At 55.6% G+C, this 18,478-nt stretch overlaps 1 protein-coding gene across 1 annotated transcript in view; it reads left to right on the plus strand.

The window, feature by feature from the left end:
- The window catches only part of NOL4L (nucleolar protein 4 like), a 127,512-nt gene that overhangs the window by 40,568 nt on the left and 68,466 nt on the right, over window positions 1-18,478 (plus strand). The window contains exons 2-3 of the mRNA XM_043602605.1: window positions 9,358-9,513; window positions 15,241-15,352. Coding sequence (XP_043458540.1) covers window positions 9,358-9,513; window positions 15,241-15,352 — 268 coding nt within the window. The remainder of the gene's footprint in view (window positions 1-9,357; window positions 9,514-15,240; window positions 15,353-18,478) is intronic.

Genomic DNA, 18,478 nt, shown 5'->3' on the forward strand with positions numbered 1-18,478 from the left:
GAGCTGCTGCCCCCCCCCCCCTTGCCCTCCTCCAGACAGCAAAAATGCCAGCCGGCTAGACAGGGAGCTGCGCCCTGGCCTCTGACAGCACCCGCCTGCTGCCGCCTCCCCCATTCCCTCCTGGAGCCAAATTTAGGCAGCTCCGCTACTGAGAGATGGGGAGAGCGGAGGCAGGAAACGGTGAGGTTGGAGGCAGCCCTGCCTTGGCCTGCATAGGGTGGGGCGGCCTCAGGGGTACCCCTGTCCCTAACGCCCTTGGCCCAGCCTCCCCCAACCCCTCCTCCCCCAGGAATGCGGGCCAGGTTGGGGAACACAGGGTTCTCAGCTGCAGCCCAGGGTGCTGGCTACTCTGGCCTTGAGGGAGGAGGGAGAGATGGAGGGAGGGAGGAGGTCATGGCCGGGGCAGTGGGGAAGGGATCAGATAGCCTCCTCCAGCCCCAGACACCGGCTGCCACTGGGGACAGGAGCCTGCTCTGCTTCTCAGCACTTCCTGCCCCTCCTTGATGTGCCCACCACAGACCTGATTGTGGGGTAGGAGACAGGAGGTACAGCTGGGCCTTTGGGGACTGAACTCCCCCCAAAGTCTCCACCAGGATGTCTCCTCCTCGGGCTAGACTTCGGCCTTGGTGGTCTTGGTTTTCCTATCTGGGAAACGGAGAGGCTGGCCTAGAATGATTTCCCAGTGTCTACCTACAGGGACAGCAACGGCTCCTGGGAGGCCTGATAGAAATTAGGGATGTGGCAGTAGCTTTAGGCCTAGGAACTTCTTAGATTTCTCAGGTATGGCTATTTGTAAGAGACAGCTCCTCACTCATGTGGGATGTGGGTGGGCTGAACAGTGAAAGACCTGGGTTGCATTCCAGCCACCAGGAACCTGGGGGTGCAGTTAATACTGCCCAGTAGCTGGGAGCATGGATCCTGGCGTCCGACTGCCTGGGTTTGAATCCCAGCTCCACCACTCTGCTCATCCTGACCGTGGGCATGCCAGCCGCCTCAGCTTTCTGTGCCTCAGTTTCCTCACCTCTGACATGAGAGTAATAAACCTCCCAGAGCTGCTGGGAAAGTGAAATGAGGCAGTGAATATCTGGCACACATTAAGTGCACCACGATGCCAGCTACCAGTGTGACTGTTTTGTCTCCTTGAGGCCCCCGAAAGCTATAACGGATGTGGAGGCGATGGGGAGGCGCTGTAGCTTGGTGGTTAAATGGGCATCGGGATGGGGGTTCAATTCTGCGTGACCCCGGGCAAATGGCCACACCCCGCTGCGCCTTGGGCGGGGAACAGCACAGGCTCCTACCGCACAGGGTCTGTGAGGATTACACAGATCAGGCTTGGCACAGCGCCTGGCACATAGCGGGCGCTCCCTGAAGGAGAGCTGGCCAGATCGAATGGTACCAGCCCGCACAAAGGACAGGTGGGCAGCGTCCCGGGGATGGTTGGCGGGGGCGCGGGGGAGGGAGCGGGCGCAGGGCAGGTGCGCTGGGAGTGGGGAGGCGGGGCTGGGAGAGGGGGGAACGCGAGGGCGGGCTGGCGGGCGCGCGGGCGCGCAGCAGGTGCGTGTGGAGTGGGCGGGGCCCCGCGCGGGCGGGGTCTCCAGGTGAGCGGACGCGCGCCTGGAGGCTGGCGACGGGGGGGAGGCGCGTCACCCTGGCCCACAGCCCGAAAGCGTCCCTGTGTCTTTAACGCCCTCCTCCCCGCGTCCCCCCCCGCCCCCTTTGTGCGCCCCCCCCCCCCAGCCGGGCTGCAGCCGCGGAGCCGTCCCCCCTGCACTGACAGCTGGTATCTAATTACTGTGTGAGAATGGAAAGTCAGGCTGTCCCAGCTCCGGGGAGAGGGGATTAACGTCTCCTGCAGAATACACTTCCTCTGGTGGGTTGCCATGGTTACTCTCATTACCTGCCTGCCCGCGAGGAGCCCGCGCGAGCCGCTCCAGCAGGCCCTCCGAACCCGGGCCCGGCGCGCGCGCACCTCCCCGCCCCTCCCCGCTTCTCCCCGCCCCTCCCCGCCGAGGCGCACGCGCGTGCGCCGTGGGGGGAAGCGAGAGCGGCCTCACCCCCGCCCTGCGCCCCGCGCCCCGCCCCCCGCCCGAGCAGCTGTCAGCGGCGCGCGCGGCCCGGCCGGCCCCTGCGCGCGCTGTCAACAGTCATTAGCGCGCGGGCCCTCCCCTCCCCCTCGAGCTCCCCCTTACCCCCCACCCCAGCGCAGGGTGGGGCCCGCACCTGGGGCCTCCGCTCGTTAGCGCGCCAGGCCGCCCGCCGCGGCCCCGGAGGGACCCGCCCGCAGGGCCTGCTTGGCTCAGAGCCTCCCCTTCCGCCTAGAAGCCCCCCCTCAGCGACCCCATTCCCGGTCCTTGGCCGCGGCGCCCGAGGGAGGCGGGTCCCCAGAGTCCTGGAACGCACCCTTTCGGAGTGGTCGCGACGGCGGTCATTTATGGGGGTCTCGCCCAGGGTAGGCGCTATTTGTGCGCCACTCGCGTTCCAACAGCCGTCCTGTCACATTGTATCACCTCGACACAGGAGGAAACTGAGGCCCAGGCAGGCCAATTCTTTGGCCAGGGTCAGGGCTGGATTGTCTTCAGGCCTGTGACCTCACCCCTAGGGCACTGGGGCCTCAAGGGCACCCCCAGCCCAGAATCCCGGAGTCAGGCCCGGACCCCCACCCCCCATTCCCCTCCTCCTGCCCCACAGTGCCCTTGGCTGCTCTTTCCCTCCGTCCCTTAACCTGGGGTCATTGCCCCTTCCTGCCAAAAGGGGGACCCTTTGACTCTTTTCCCTTCCCACCCTTTCTCCCTCATCCTTTCCAGACATCCCAGAGCTAACCAAAAAAAAAAAGAAAGAAAGAAAGGAAAGGAAAGGAAAAAGAAAAGAAAAAGAAATATTCAGAACTGCTTGAAGGATATGGCATCCCTCAAAGGTAGCGCTGTCGTTCGGGGGGCTGATCCCAGGCACCTTTCTGTGGCCTGGGGTGTGCATTTTGGTCCCCGGCGTGATTTGAAAGAAGATGGAGGTTCAGCGAAGCAGAAAGGAGGTCTTGGAAATATGTGAGGCCTGTTCCAGATGGCAGGTGCGCCGCCGTGGCGGCCCGCACTAGCAGTTGGAAATTGTGCAAAGGGGTGGAGAGGAGGCAGGTGCTACACTGAGTCCTCAGCGCCTTGTTTACGTATTTATTTATTTATCAGGGGTGTGGTCTCCTCCCTCACCATCCAGGCCTCCAGAGCTCATTGCAACTGTGGGTCCTAAAATTCTGGTGCATCTTTGTGTTAGAGGGTTGCTGTTTTGTTTGGTTTTGGTTTTGGTTTCCAGCCCACAGTAGGTAGTATTTATAACTGAGAGATATTCAAATGCCATCCTTGTTCCATTTAGGCAATGCCCTCCCCTTGATCACCTGAATGCCTAGCTTTACTAACGATGACTGGCTTCTCGTTGGGGGTTCTGTTGAGAAAATTTCTGGCTCTCTGGGTGCGGGTCTTCATTCCAGTTTTCTTCTTTTCAGTCTCTCAGTTTAGGGTGGCTTATAAATTTCCCGTCCACCTCTTTCCTTTGCCTCTGAGAACCCTTTGCAGGAGGCTGACTCCCCCCCCCCCCCCCCCCCCCCCGGGTCTTCTTTCGGCCTTGCCAGGAGCCGGAAGGAGACTTTGTAGGAACCCCCCTCCCCACCCCGTCCCCAAACTGCTACCCCCACTTGCAAAACCTCAGCCCTTCCTGAATTTACTAAAGTATGGTTTGGGGGACAGGAGGAACAGCCCCAGTTCCAGAAGTTGAAAGTAGCATGCAGCTGATATTTGCAGGAACTTTGGCTGTAATGGCAGCCACTTAGCCGGCTGGCCGAGATAGGACAGCACAGCATCCTCACACTTGCCTGTGCAATCAACCCCCTGAAGTCCTGGAGTCCCACATAAGTGGTAGCCAGAGGTGTCTCCCCCGGGGTGGGTTCTTCTGCTGACTGACTTTCTCCTCTGATGGCGATCTTGTTGATTTGTACGCTTTGTCAAGAGCCGGCCCTGAAATGCACCAAAAGGCCACATCCTAAGGACTTTCTATGTGGTTTCTTCCTCTGCTGTAGGAACCCAGTTGAGACATGTCGGTGCTATTTAGCCACATCCCCTCAGCCATGGCCTCCTCATTGCTGGGAGGCACACGCTGCTCTTATTGTGGTGATGCACTAGCCAGCACCCTCATGACCGGAAACAGTGAGCCCATCTCGATAGGTGTGCGACTTATTACCAGCGAGTGACTTCGAAGTTCCAGTGGAGATGACAGACCTGAAATCCATCAGCCGTTGGACAGGGGTCTATTTAATTGGCTTGCTGGGAAGACAGGCAAGGCTCAGGCAGATTTGGCAGCTCACCTGAGGGAGGCCACCCTGGCCAGGGACCTAATGGCCTGGCAAGATATGCTTGTCTCTTCTGGGTAGGTGTGCAGTCCTGGTGTCACAATCCTCCTGGTCCTGAGCATTCAGATCAGTTGAGGAAACTGAGGAAGCCAGAAAAGACCTGTCAAGGGGTGACCCACTGAAGTGTTAATTACTTTTGCCAGGGAGGACTTAAAAATCTGATGTCAGGACACTGGGCACTCCTGCCCTTTCTACTCATAATTTGCATGAAGTCTCTGGACAGGTGTTTTGAATTTATACCAACGTTGCCCAGGAAGATTCTTTTGTTCTCACCATCAGGAAAACTGGCCTTCAGTGAAGGAGAAGAAAAGAATATTAGGCCTAGAAGCACAGAACAAGCATATATTGAATGAGCCAATACCAGTTTCCCTGTCCGAATCATGGAGACATTCTAATCAGCAATCCTCAAAATCTGTTGTGCGTCAGAATCATCAGGGAAGCCCTGTTAAAACCCCCAGAAAGTGGGATTTGGTGAGTCTGAGGTGGGGCCTGAGAATTTGCATTTCTATCAAGTCGCCAGGTGATGCGAACTCAAACAGTTTGGGGACCACCCTTTGGGGCCACTGCTGTAAATATTCTTGAAACACGAGCAGTATATAAACAGACGTTTGGTGATTTCCTCCATAATTCGCAACCTGGCCTTTAGTTTAGAATCCACATGGACTGCTTTAAAGGAAGATGGTGATGTCCAAGAAAGGTCGTAGCTCTGTGAAATCTTTAAAACTATTGCCATGCCTGTTTTTGTTGGCCTGGGTCTGACTGGCTGTTTTGGAGTTGGCTGGTTCGAAAGGATGTAGTATGTTGCCATGGCAATACTCTTCCCCAAGCAGGAAGGCCCCAGAGGTTGGTCCTGCGCAACTGACCGTGTATTTCTCATGGCTTTTCCCTTGAGGTGCTTCAGGGTTCCGTTCCATCACTCCTGGCTGGCGGTCCCAGGAAGCCGGGGTGAGTCAGGAGGCTCTGGGCCCCCTCTTCATTCAGCCTGTAAATGAAGTGAGCTTTGTCAAGCCAGGGCCCAGCTTGCTTAGGGCCATGGATCAGATTAAGCTAATTTGGGTACAAAGCAGAAGTGGTTGGCAGGGGCATCCCAAGGCTATGGGGAAGGTGCTTTCTGCTCCTTTAATTACCAGCTCTTGCCTTATAGCACTGTGTCTGGATTCTCAGCTAAGGAAGGCATGCCTCTCCTGCAGCACTTAGCATGAAGGTTATTACCTCTATGGATGCAGGGCATGGCAGAGATGTCTCGCACGTGACTGCCGTGGGATCCCTTTGTTCTCTTCCCAGGGTTCTCCTTGAAGGACAGACAGATATCCTGGTGTTCTTCCCTTAGGGTGTAGCACACATGGTGTCCAGGTGGCCACAGCTCACCAGAGGACAGTTCAAGGTGGGGCTCTGCAGACCTTGTGTGGTTTGAATTTGGGTTGCTTACAAGCCCTTTCCTTTCCTGTGTACATCTCTGCAGTTGAGAGAGACCAGTTATAGGACCCAGGTTTGAACATCGGGGGAGATCACAATAGATCTTTAAAGCGGGAGCTACTAAAAATGATCCCTGAAGAGTTTCTTTGGGACAATTTTGTAGTCACATTGAACCAGGTACCAAGCTGTTGGGTACTCGTGTCTGCCTTAGAATGGGGGTGAAAGGCTGGGACAGAGATGGGCCAGGCACTGGGCAGTGAGGTTTGCTGTTTAATCTGGGTTGGTTAGTTACACTTTGACTTTCAGAAAATTTATTTTAAGTTTGTGTGACAGCCTTAGCATGTTACTTAGGAATTGCATAGGACTATGCATCTCCTCTGATGGTGGGTATTGCCTTGGGGGACCCGTGCTGTAACCTGAATGGATCAGAGGGACAGGACATAAGAGCAAATTCCTAAACACAAAATGTCCAAATTCAGTGGGTCCAGAGGGAAGAGATGAACATTTACAAGCCTATATGTGCCAGATGTCTGACATACACTCTTAGCCTAATCTTTGGAACAGCCAACAAGGACTTTCTAGGCCCATTTTACAGGTGAGGAAACCGAGTTTCAGGAGGTCAAGAAGTGGGGTGTCTGACTGGCTCAGTTGGTAGAGCACGCAACTCTTGATCTCAGGGTTGTGAGTTCAAGCCCCACATTGGGTGTAGAGATTACTTAAAATTAAAAAAAAAAAAGAAAAAAAAAAGGTCAAGAAGAAACCTGCCCAAGGTCACCAAGCTGGTTAGGGGACACTTTCCATTTCACTTACCTGAAATACTGTCTTTCATCAGATTATTTTCTTTCTACATTCCTTCCCACCAAATTTTATCTCCATTTTCCAGAGGTGTCTACATTCTTGCTCGAAATGGTTTTACAAGCAGAGAGGTCTATTCACTTTTAAGCAGCTAAGCCCCTCATTATGCCTCTAGATTCAGATTATCAAAATGTTGCGGAACTACCCACGTCATTATATTTTTTTAATATACTTTTTTTTATTAAAGCTTAGCAGACATATACAAAAGTACACAGATTGTAAAGTTTAGATTAATGGCTCTTTACAAACCGAACACACCTGTAAAACTACCACCCAGCTCAAGAAATAGAAACCCAGTTATATTTTTATTCTTATGATCCTTTTGTTAGTTTTTGCCAACATGAACCTCTGGTTAGAAGGATATTATTACTGGACTGTCATAATATTTGTCTCATCCAACTCTGTCACAACAGTATTTGAAGATCCCCAAAATGCTGGGTAGTTACAAGTCAGCTAATGATCAAGTTTGTCACTGATGAGCCCCATTTACAGATGGCCCAGGACGTCAGAGGGGACTTCAGATACCCCCAGGAAAGAGGTAACGGTAACTCCTGAGAGAGTTTAAGAAAAGAAGAGTCATGGAATTTTACAGCTCAGCTCATAAGTGAAGCTCAGGGAGGCTGAAGAGTTTGCCCACAATCTCACAGCAAGGAAGCAGGACCAGCAGGCAGCTCCTCCCACACACACACACACACACACACACACACACACACACACACACCACACACCAGATGCATGCTATCTGAGAAGTCCCCATTGAAATGGATCCTGACTAGGAAGGAAGCCATTGGCAAGAGGAACTGTACAGGGCCAATAGGGTCACCACCCAGGGTCACCACCCACGGATGCTGCCCACTGGCTGTAGGATTTGGCACCCTCCACTCCAGATGCCCATCTGCTCTCAAGTGGGCCACTGGCAAAGAGACAGCCCTATTTGCCCATCATGGCATATTGGGAAAGTTGCTGGACAAAACCAAGCCCCGTCTGTGGCCAGAATGTTCTGTGAGCAAGTGTCCCATTTAGCACCGCCTCTGTTTTCCTTGGACTGCAAAGACCGAGGTCTTAAACCAGCTCTGCCACTTACCAGGCACCATACCACAGGCAGGTCCTGACCCCAACAACCTCCCAGGCTTGTCACAATGTTCAGCCCTATCATAGCTAGGGGAAACTTTGCAAACGACAAAGCCCTTCTTAATTATAGTATGTGTGCAGCAGTTCCTATGGGCTGCGCTTGCTGCTAAGTGTTCCAAACGCATCTCAGTTCTTCCTCTCTGTAGCTCATAGGAAAGGTGCTTCTGTTATTCCCATTTTCTAGATAAAGGAGCTGAGGATTAGAGAAGCAAAATAACTGCTGAGGGTCACACAGCCACTTCGATGATGGGCTGCATTCAAACTGAGGAAGCGAATGTCTCAACTACCCTGCCTGGCTGCTGCTTATAGTCAGTCAGGCGTTCGGTTATTTACTGAGCCTAGTATGTGTCCGGCATTGTTCTAGGTGCTAGGGAGACAGGCAAGAGCCAAGAGATGAAGTGCACATCCTCATAGAGCTGATGTTCTTGAGCCATGAGCAAGATCCTTTAGGAAAGAATTCTCTGGGAGATTTGTGTTTTGGACACTTTTAGAGAATATCCTATCTCCTTTTCCCCCATCTTCCCCCTACACACACACACACACACACACACACACACACACACACATACACACACACCTGGTTGCTCTTAATCTGTGAAGCTCCCCAGAGCTCTCCAGGTCTCCCCATAGGGAGATGATGGCTAGGAGCCGGGTGTCCCCGAGCATGTGTGTATCCTGTGCCCTATGAATAAAGACCTCACTCTGTAGTCTGCTCCCTTATGGACCCGGCCACACACCACCACCCCCCAGCCTCATGCCCTGCAGTTTCCTGGTTCCCTCCCATCCCTGCTGGTGGGAGACAGCAGGTGTCTGCCCAGCAGCAGGACCCCCTTCTCAATCCTGGCACACCTTTTCAGGACCAGCTGACAGCACCCCTGCCAGCCTTGTAAGAGGCTCAGGGGCCCACGGCCACCTTGCTCATGAGGCCCCGCCACCTCCACGTGGCCTTGTGTCTGTTATTCTCTGTATCTCCACACACAAAGAGCCTGGGTCTGCTGCCGGCGCTCAGCTGCTGGAGTGGGGAGGGCCGGCAGCGGTGAAAAGCTTTTCAGAAAGGCCAGGGTGGAGGCAGGAGTCACCCAGGTGATCCGAGCCATTCCCCTGGGACCCCAGCCCGGGACCACAGTGAAAGGTTACTGCTAATTGGCGAGCTCCTGATGGGGCTGCATCTATTTAGCACCCCCCCCCCTCCCCAGAGACTTCCAGGATGGTCTTGGCACAGCATGTGATTCGAGAGCTCCCCGCCTGAGTCTGGCACAATCTGTCTGAAATTGTGAACATGGAGCCTCTTGGTTTTTTAATTTGTATTTTCGTTGTTGTCGTTCTCTTCCCATTGTTTCTGGTAGATTTGGTAGCAGCAGCCGCCCTGACTCTGGTGCCCCTGTCTCTGGGGCCCTTTCGGCAGGCTCCTTCCACCCCCAACCCTCCAGACCTACCTCTGGAGGCCTTGCGGGTCAGGGAGCAGCGCCGTCCCTGCCCCCGACCCATTGCCAGGCCTCAGGGCCCAGCTCTCACCCTGCCATCATCCCTGACACTAACACAGCTTGTCCACCCTGTCGCAGGGGGCAGATGGCCTGTCGGAGCCGGAGGGCATCTCTCTGAAGCGGGTCGCTGTGGTGGAAGATTTCTTTGACATCATCTACTCGATGCATGTGGAGAGCTCAGCGGAGCCAGGCAAAGCCCCCAAGCACGCTGGGCAGAAGAAAACCTACCGAGCGGTGAGATTTCTGTCTCTGGGCCTCTGTGGGCAGCCCCAGGCCTTGGCAGGAGGCCATGGGCTCCGCACATGTTGGGCGGGGGCGGGGCAGGGAGCTGAGGCGTGATGAAACGGCCTTTGGGGACCCAGGGGGGCACAGGGCAAGGGCATGGCAGCCAGAGATGGCTCAAGGGGGGCGAGGGGGCGGGTTCTGTGGTCTGAGCACAAAGGAGAGGCAGGTTGAAGGGAGTGAGGGAGGGAAGGAGAGGGACGAGGGCAGGAGCAAAGCCCTCTTCCTGGTTTCTGCTTCACTCATTCCCCTCCCCACCTCCCACCCCAGCCCCTTGCAGCCTGTTCTGGGACTGTGGGGGTAGAGGTGGCCAGATAATAATAATCGAAAGAGCAAATGCTTCCATGGCATTTACTGTGTGCTAGGCCTGCCCTAAATGCTTCCTGTGTGAGTTCGTCCGGTCCTCCACCACCCTGTGAAGTCAGTACAACAAGTTCCCCAGGGGAAGTCTGAGGACCTGGTCCCTACCTTTGAGGGAACAAGAACCCTGAGGGCATTCAGCAAAGGCACCTCCAGAACCCTTACGTTCATTTTATTGCTAAGCCAGGGAGGGCTTCATGGAGAAGATGGTGCATAAGCTGGCATTCTAAGCTTGGGTAGGCAGAAGGGAGCAGAGATGTTGACCTAGGGCTAGGAAACGTCACACATGGGGAGGTGTGGGAGACAGTGGCTAGAGAAGGAGGAGCCTGCCTGCGTTCTGGTCCCATCCCCCTGTTGACTGCCATTGCCACGGATCATGCACAGCTCTGAACCCAAGACCCACCACTAAACCAGTAAAGCCAAACACTATACGTTCATTCAAGCCTCAGAGCAATTTTGTGATGGAGGCACTATGGTCCCATTTTGCAGTTAAGGAAACCAAGACCCAAAGAGTTGATCTAAGGTCACACAGCACTTATGTGACAGACAGCTGGTGTCCTCATACCGCTGTGTGTCAACTTTCTCTCTGGCTTCTTACCTGCCCCTCTGTGACTGGACTTCCCCACCCAAGGCAGCTGTGAACTCCACCCCTACCCCAAATTCTTCATATAAATAGCCTTGGACTGCTGTGGAGGTAGCCTGTATAAGTCTATAATTTTCCTATACGGCCTGAGTTCTGAGGGTGTTCCCCCCAGAGGGTCATAGACGAAGGGAGGGACAGCCAAGCCAGGGCCTTTGTGGGCCCCTTGGTATTACTGAGACCCAACACATTTTCTAAGCATTAAATTTGTCAGTGCTGGGCAGTTTGCGTGTGCCAGGCTCTGCACTCAGCAGTTTCCTGTGCACCAGCTCTCTGAGCCTTCACTCGTACAAAGAGTGTGTATGTATACATACATATGTGATGGAGATCATGTATATATATGTGTGTGTGTGTGTGTGTGTGTGTGTGTGTATACACACACACACACACAGACATATGTATATGTTAATGTTACCTCCATTTTACAGATGAGGAAAATGAGGCTTAGAGGGACACATAACCTGCCTTGAGGTCACCCCTCTGATGCTTGGAGGCAGGCAGCTGGACCCAGAGCCTGTGCCCTGACCGGTACACATCCTGCCTCTCCACAAACACCCCGTGTTCAGCTAATAAGCCCCAGACTTGTTGTGGTCAAGGTAAATGGGCTTGGGCCAGCCAGACCACGTGACTTCCCTGGTCCCCTTCGTGTCTAGCACCAAGCCTCACCCACAGGCACTCCCTGGGTATTTACGAAGGCTGGGTCTGCGGCCTCCCTGCTGTAGAGAGGGCTGGGCTGGGCTGGTTCCGCCAGCCTCTGTGTCCCTGGGCCCTGTGTCCAGCCCTTTGCTCTGCACTTCCTGGCTTCCCGTCCATATGCCCGCCGCGTGCCCCACTTCCCGCTGCCCAGCCTGGAGCTGGCACATGACTGGCAGTGGGCCAGCTGGGCTGTGCACAGAGCTGGAATTTCAGCAGCAGGGCCAAGGCTGAGTGGAGCAGGCCAGGGCCCTCCTGCAGCGGGTGTGAAGGCCAAGGGGGCTGCTGCACCTCCCTCCCCACCGTGTGCCTCCTCTCCCTTCCCCCTCCTCTTCCCCATCTGTCACCCTTCTCTTGCCACCCTTTCCTTTTTGGGGGGTGGGGGTGGTGCCTGGATGCTTTTGTCCCCCTGCTTTTCATCTGCTCCCATTTTCCTCAACCCAAGCGTAGCTCTTCAGTCCCATCCATGCCAGGGAAAGAGCCCCCAAGGAAACTCTGTGCTGACGACTGCAGAGAGGCACAGCCTGGCACAGTGGGGTTTACATCAGGCCCCCGGCTGAGGGTTTTTTGGACCTGTCTCTGTGTGTTTTGCCAAATCTGAATCCTGGGACTTACTTGCCATCTCTAGGGCACCGGAGACCTTCCGGATTCTTATAGGCCTGGGATGCCTGCAGGAAGCAGGGGGCTGGAAGGGAGATGGGCAGACTTGTTCAAGGGTATTGAAGGAGGCACATTATTCTGTGGGAAAAGGAAGCTTCTAGCACCTACCACTATCCAGCAATAGATCAGAGAGGGCAGGTAATGAGCTTTCTGAAACTGAAGGTATTTGAGCCAGGGATAGATGGCCATTTAAGTGGATAATGCAGGGGATTCCCATTTTGGAAGAGAAGCTCCTGCCTTATGCTGCCTCTGATGCAGTGTGACCAGAGGATCCAGAGGCTTCACAGGGGGACTTGCCTATGCCAGGGTCTGGGGAGGGTTCCAAGTGGTTCTACAGAGTTCTCTGAGCCCACATAGAGGACTGGGCCTCTTTCAAGGGGGCTTTTCTGGTGTCCGCACCCATCTGGGTTGGAGCAAACTCTTTGCTTCCTTCCTCTCTCCCAGGGTGCTGGTAAGCTAGATCAAGCTACGGAGTCCGGATCTGGCTGCCCTGACCACTCTGGAGGTGGGGCCAGATGTGGTCAGCAGCTGCTCCAGGCCCACCGCGTGCTAATCCACCGCAGGGCAGTGGCACGATCTTGTAAAGTGGTGCAAATCCCCCCAATTGGCCTCATCTGTCCTTGTCGGCCCCTGAGCTGGGAAGCAAAATGGGGCCTTACAAGTCAACGACTCTGCAAATAGCTTCTGCTCTCCCTGCCAGTGAAATCTCCTTTTTACCATGAGGGAAAAACGTAAAAGGCAAATGCACTTACGGGTCTCAGTGTCCAGGGAGGAAGCCCTGAAAGCAAGGCAGCAGCAGGCAGCCGAGGGAAGCTGGGTGGGGACAGTGGTCCTGGGCTCCCCTCCTTAAACACAGCAGCTCCACCTCTGTTTCACACGTTGGCCTTCAGCATAAGAGACTACTTCCAGAACTGTGTCCAGAGCTCTAAAACTATCTGAAAACCACTACCCTATTGACCAGAGCATGAGCTAGGATTGTCTTCCTCTCTTCAGCTCGTCCGGAGTCCTGTGGCCTTGGGGATCCATGCTGTAGAACAGAAATGGATGTCCCATTTCTCACGTGGACAAGCCAGGAGAGTGAACCAAAAGATGCCCGGAGGAGGCCGAAGGCCACACATTGCCCCCTCCTCCATGCCAGCCCCTACAGCAGCGTGGAGCTGGGCTAGACGCTGCACCTCACTGACTCCCCATGGAACACTTAGTGAGGCTGCAGACATTCCAGCCACCCAGAGCAGGGCTCCCTCCTGGCCCTCAGACGGCTCCAAGGACTCCTCACCTATACTTGGGTCCACCCCAGCCACCTTGTGTGGGACCCAGGTCCAGAAGGTGTGCGCCCCGTGCCCCCTGGCCAGCTTTGCGTATGGCTGGGGTCCCTGCCGAGGCCAAGGGAGCTGTGGCCACCATCCTGGCCCCTGGGCTGGGCCCTCCTTGGGAACTATCCCTGAGCCCTCGGTGGGTCAGGTGCAGCCAGGCCGGGAGGGCTCTCCTTGAGCGCTGGGAAAATGATTTCTCTGCCCAGCAGCAGAGATTCTGTATAGTGAATCGTGCTCTCCCTCTGGAACTTTCCTCCTTTCCCAGCAGACTATGACCCTCCTCCCCCAAGCCCTCAGCTCACCTCTCCTAGGTCTGACCTGGGATATCACCCCTTCTGTTGTGGCACCTCGGAGGTCACCTGTTTGCCCGACTCAGCCACACCCCCCTCTTTGTCCAGCAGGTGCCCTTCCCTCTTGCCCGTTTACTCCTGCAGCCGGCAGCCCTTCAGTGGGGCCCACCCCTCCCAACCCTGAAGGCTTGAGAGGTGCACACCACCCGCCATCCATAAGACTTCCAGGCAGGTGGGGCTGAGAATGAAGATGTCCACGTGTGTGGCAGGAAGGCCCCCATCCCACAGCCCTGAGACCGGAGGAGGATGGGCTGCATGCCCTCCCATCCACTGGCTCCAATCAGAGAGCTGGGGTTTGCCCTTGTCCCTGACCTCCAGAGGAAGGCAATCAGACAGGGAATTTGGAAGGGAGATAACTCATCAAGGAGACTGCCTGCTCTGCAGAGCATCAAATCAGCTGAGAAATAACAATTGTGTCACCAAAATTAACTCTGCGTTTGCAGCCGGCCACCGAGCAGGAGTAGCCCCGGAGGTCCACAGGCCAGCTGAGCAGGGGGCACGGCCTGGCCCTGTGCTGGGACCCTGCCCCTCCCCAGCCCCATCCCCTCTGCCCTACCCTACTCCGCCTCCTGATCACCACAGAGATGGGACAGGGTGCTCGTGCACCTCCAAGCAGCAGACCTGGTGCGGTCCTGGAGAGCAGTCCCCACCCCCTGAGGGCTGACCAGAGCCCTCCGCCAACTTTCCCGGCTGGGCTGCGGCGAGGAGGGAGGAATGCTGGGGTGATGCTGCCCCTTAGTGGAGAGGAGCGGAAGGGCTCCGGCTCTGGGAAACGTGCGAACACCAGCGGCTGGGCAGCTACCGGCCTCAGCCGAGGGACCCTGGGCCTAAGAGGCGGCCAAACCAGGGCCAGTCCATTTCCCAAAACCCAGAGCGAGAGGAGATGGCCTGGGCTTCTGGGACCGCACCCACTTCTCCACTACCCTGCCCAGCTTGTTTCTTGTATTCCCTCCCATCTATTCCAACTTCCTTCCCACACCTGCTTTCTCCTCCCTGGCTAGGGGAGGCCCTCTGGGGGCAACTATGGAGGACAGGCTTTTGGTCCAGCACTGCCTCTAAAGAGCTATGTGACCTTGGGCAAGTTGGTTTACCTCTCTGGGCCTTGTGACCTCACCTGGAACATAGGGGTCATTGGCAGCCCAGTCTGAAAAACCTGATCCCTTGGCATCAGACTTTCACAGCTCTCTCTAAAAATGTTCTTGATCTGTGAGTTATTGCAGGAAGAGCTTATAGAACCTTGGGCTCTGTTCATAGGCCCGGAGCCAGTAGCTTTGTAAGTGGGTCTCCGTTTACCCATCTCTAAGAACGGAAATTTTTCCTCCTCCCCTAGAGCAATGCTTATAAGCTAATTTTTCAGTAGCAACAATAAAATGCTCTGAGAGGAGTATTACTTATTAAAACATAGGTTAGATAATGTTTACATGTTTTGCTTTCTCAGTTTTTAAGCTCCTTTATTCAAAATTTTAGAACAAATGGTTTTCCGTAAGAGTCCTCACTCATTTCCATGGCTAAGAATTGAGGGCACCTGCCACCTGCTCCTCGAATCCCTTCCCTTCCTGGCACGGGCCAACCACCTGCCACCTGAGCACTGACCTCGGTGACCTGGTGATCAAGTGACCTCCCCCTGGGTCCATATGATGAGCAAACCTCCTCTTTCCCCCAGATTGCAGAGACCTATGCCTTCCTTCCGCGAGAAGCCGTGACTCGATTCCTGATGAGCTGCACAGAGTGTCAGAAGAGGATGCACTTTAATTCCAATGGCCTGGAGCCCAAAGGTAGGGGAGAAGGCAGGCATGCTGGTGCCTTGGGGGAGGTTGTGCAGGGAAAGGCCCTCCCACCAGCAGGGCCTGCCCTTTGCTGGCACAGACGGAAAAGTGCATGGCCAGCAGTTGTCACAATTCCCAGAGGCCAGTGTGGGTCCATGCCCAGAGAACTTCGTTGTTGGTTTGGTTGGGGTTTTTTGGGGTTTTTTTTTCAGCTTAAAAAAATGTCAGGTTTCATTTAAAAAACCAATGGTATATTCCTACCTCCTTTTAAGACCCTCTTCTCCCACTGAGGTTCCTGGTGGCAATGATCACCTCGCCCTAGTCCCTGAGCACCTGAATACTTGCCACCCAAGCCTCACTCGGGGCAGTGTCCTCATGGGTCTGGTCTCACCGCCCTGACTGTGAGCTCTCTGAAGACAGGAGCACCCCCCTCGCCACGGGTACCTCTGTACCCTGTAGCCCCACACCTACCAGTAGTCGGTCCTCCCTCAGTGTTTATTCCCTCGCTGCGAACGTCCAGGAAATCTGTGGGAATTACCTCGAATGTAAATGCCCAGAGCACTTGTGACCAGGCAAAGTTGGTTCCTTGGGCCAGTGTCCATGCTCTCCAGCTCTGCCCTGCCCCCTGAGATGCAGCAAGGACCCCCGTTTCAGTCCTCCCCAGCCCCTCACCCTGAGCACGCCCAGAGGCCTCCAGCAAGTCTGGGGCCCATTTGTTCGCAGGTGGCTTTGGCACAGCAAGGTGGGCCGATACATGTGGCCGGTGTGACTGTAACTCTGCCCTGAGAAATGGTGCTCAGGTGGGCGATTTATCAGGGCTTCTAGGCTGCTCCTGGGCATCAGGTCTGTAAAGGTTGCTGAAGTCAGTGGGCGTTTTGCCTGAGGATGGGAACAGACTCAGGCTGAAGGGCAGGCTGTTCACTTTGGGTGATACTCAAGTGGCACCCCCCATTTCTGGGGAAGGAAAAATCAACAACAAAGCTCAAGCAAAGTAGATGACAACAAAGAAATTGGAGCCTAGGTATCAAGTGTTTTGGGATTTTCTCACTTTGGTGATCTCTGCTGACTCACCAAATCCAGAAGCCTTCCTGTCCATGGGGTCACTAGGCCATGGCTGCTTCACCAGGCACATTGGGTAGCTTCTAAAGTATGGGGGACAGGAACAAGCGTGGTTAATGCCTCAAACGCTGGGTTCCTGGTTTAAGAGCAGAGCCCCCAAGGCCACACTGGGTGGGTCTGAATCTCTGCCAGTCAGCAGCTGTGCATCCTAAACAAGTGACTTCGTCTCTCTGAGCCTCAGTTTCCTCATCTGTTAAGTGGAGTGAATCATGGGACCTACGTCAAGGGGCTAAGGTTGGAGAGTTAATCCCTGTACCCCGGCACACGGCTGCTGCACAAGAGGAGGGAACCGTGGCGGTTGTAGTTATTATGGTAACGCGCATGCCTCAGAGGCCCCCGCCCCACTGGGCCTGGCCCTGGCTGAGTGGCCGCAGCCTTGGGCCAAGGCAGTGTCTGGTCCCTGCAAATAGGCCAGGAGGGCTTTCCCTGCTGCACCCCCACCCTGTCAGGGTCTGAGTCCCAGGGGCACGTGCCCTGGTGGTGGCTGCCTGTCCCCTCCTGTTCTGGCCTAATTGTTTCCATAGCAACTGGCGGAGTCACACTGAAGCACTAGCCTAGGGGAACAGAGGCCAGGCCAAGAGGGACTGCATTTGTGGGCCGCTCTGGGGTGTCTGCAGCCTCCCTCTGTTCTGGTCCCTTGCTCTCTGCCGGTGTGGAGGACGTCCCTCACCCCCCGCCCCCCAACTCCTCAGTGAAGGCTGCAAGGTCTCGTCTCCAGGCTGCAGCTCCGCTTCTCCTCATCTGTGGGCTTCGGCATGGCCAGCGCGGCCAAGAGGGCGATGCTGAGCACAGCGGCAGCCAGTTTCTTCTCCAGGCTGCCACCATCAGGCCCCCACCCCCAGGGAGGAGGAGGGAGGAGAGTGATGGGAGGGAGGTGGAGAAGGAGAGGGAGAGGGGGAGAAAGAGAGAGAGAGAGAGAGAGAGAAAGAACGCGCGCGCGTACTCACTCCAGGAGGGAACCGCCTAGGATATAAACCAGCTCCGTGTGCTCTGTGCTGGAGCCTCCCTTCCCAGGGGTGTGCTCCAGGCAGGACGGAGCACAGGAGGCATAAAGCTGCGTGGTACCCATCCTTGCCGGTCCTCAGGCAGAATGCCACTTCTCTGCCCCCGGGAGAGGAGCTTCCCATGCAGGGAGAAGAGGAGACACTGAGGGAGCAGGAGACGGTGCGACCCACGGAAAAGCCTGGGCTGGGGGCCCAGCAGACCTGGGTGTGGTGCCTGGTCCCTGTTGTATGTCCTGTGGCAGGCTGGGGACCTCCCTGCTCCTAACAGCTTGTATGATCCTATGAGGTATCCATCCCACCTTGCCGCTAAGAAAATGAGGCACAGACAAGTGTCATGGTGAAATTAGTTGTCCAAGCCCTACCAGAAGGCAGGAGAACTTATTTTATCATCAGCAAGATGGGAGCAATGCCTCCCTCTTGGAGCTGAATTAAAGGAGCCTATTCTGTAGGGCATCTGGTATGGCAGGTACCTGGGGAACATCAGCCCATTTCTCCCACCCTATTAGGTGTGTGCACCATGGTGTTGAGACACAAGAATGCCAATGTTCAGGTGGCCCTGCAGGGAGACCTCTGGTCAGTCAGCCTACCTAGGTGAGCACCCTGGGTCCACAACCTGGTCTCTAAGCAAAAGGGAAGGGCTTGGTTCTGGAAGCTGCCAGTGAAGAGCTCTGGAGTGGGAAAGGCTCCCCTGTCTGCTTAATGGCCAGAGGCATTAGCTGCCTGGGCCACCCTTGCCAGCTGGCAGGGCGTCCCTTCTCCTACCCCAGCTAAGAGCCCACAGAGCTGGTCTCCCGCAGTGCTGGCCTCCCTGGATGAAGCCATACTGCTCGCTCTTTCGTAGGCGCCCCTGCCATGCCAGCCCTCCCCCCTCCTTCTCCTGCCTCAGGCCCCAGAGGCAGGCCTGGGTTCCTGTCCCAGGAAGGTGGGGCAGGAGGGGGACAGGGAACAGGATGGAGACTTCTCAAGGGGCTGTTGGGAAAACTCCTGGCTTCCTGGCCTCGTGTTAAAAAGA

This window comes from Prionailurus bengalensis, chromosome A3 (genome assembly GCF_016509475.1).
Source record: "Prionailurus bengalensis isolate Pbe53 chromosome A3, Fcat_Pben_1.1_paternal_pri, whole genome shotgun sequence".
Taxonomy (NCBI): domain Eukaryota; kingdom Metazoa; phylum Chordata; class Mammalia; order Carnivora; family Felidae; genus Prionailurus; species Prionailurus bengalensis.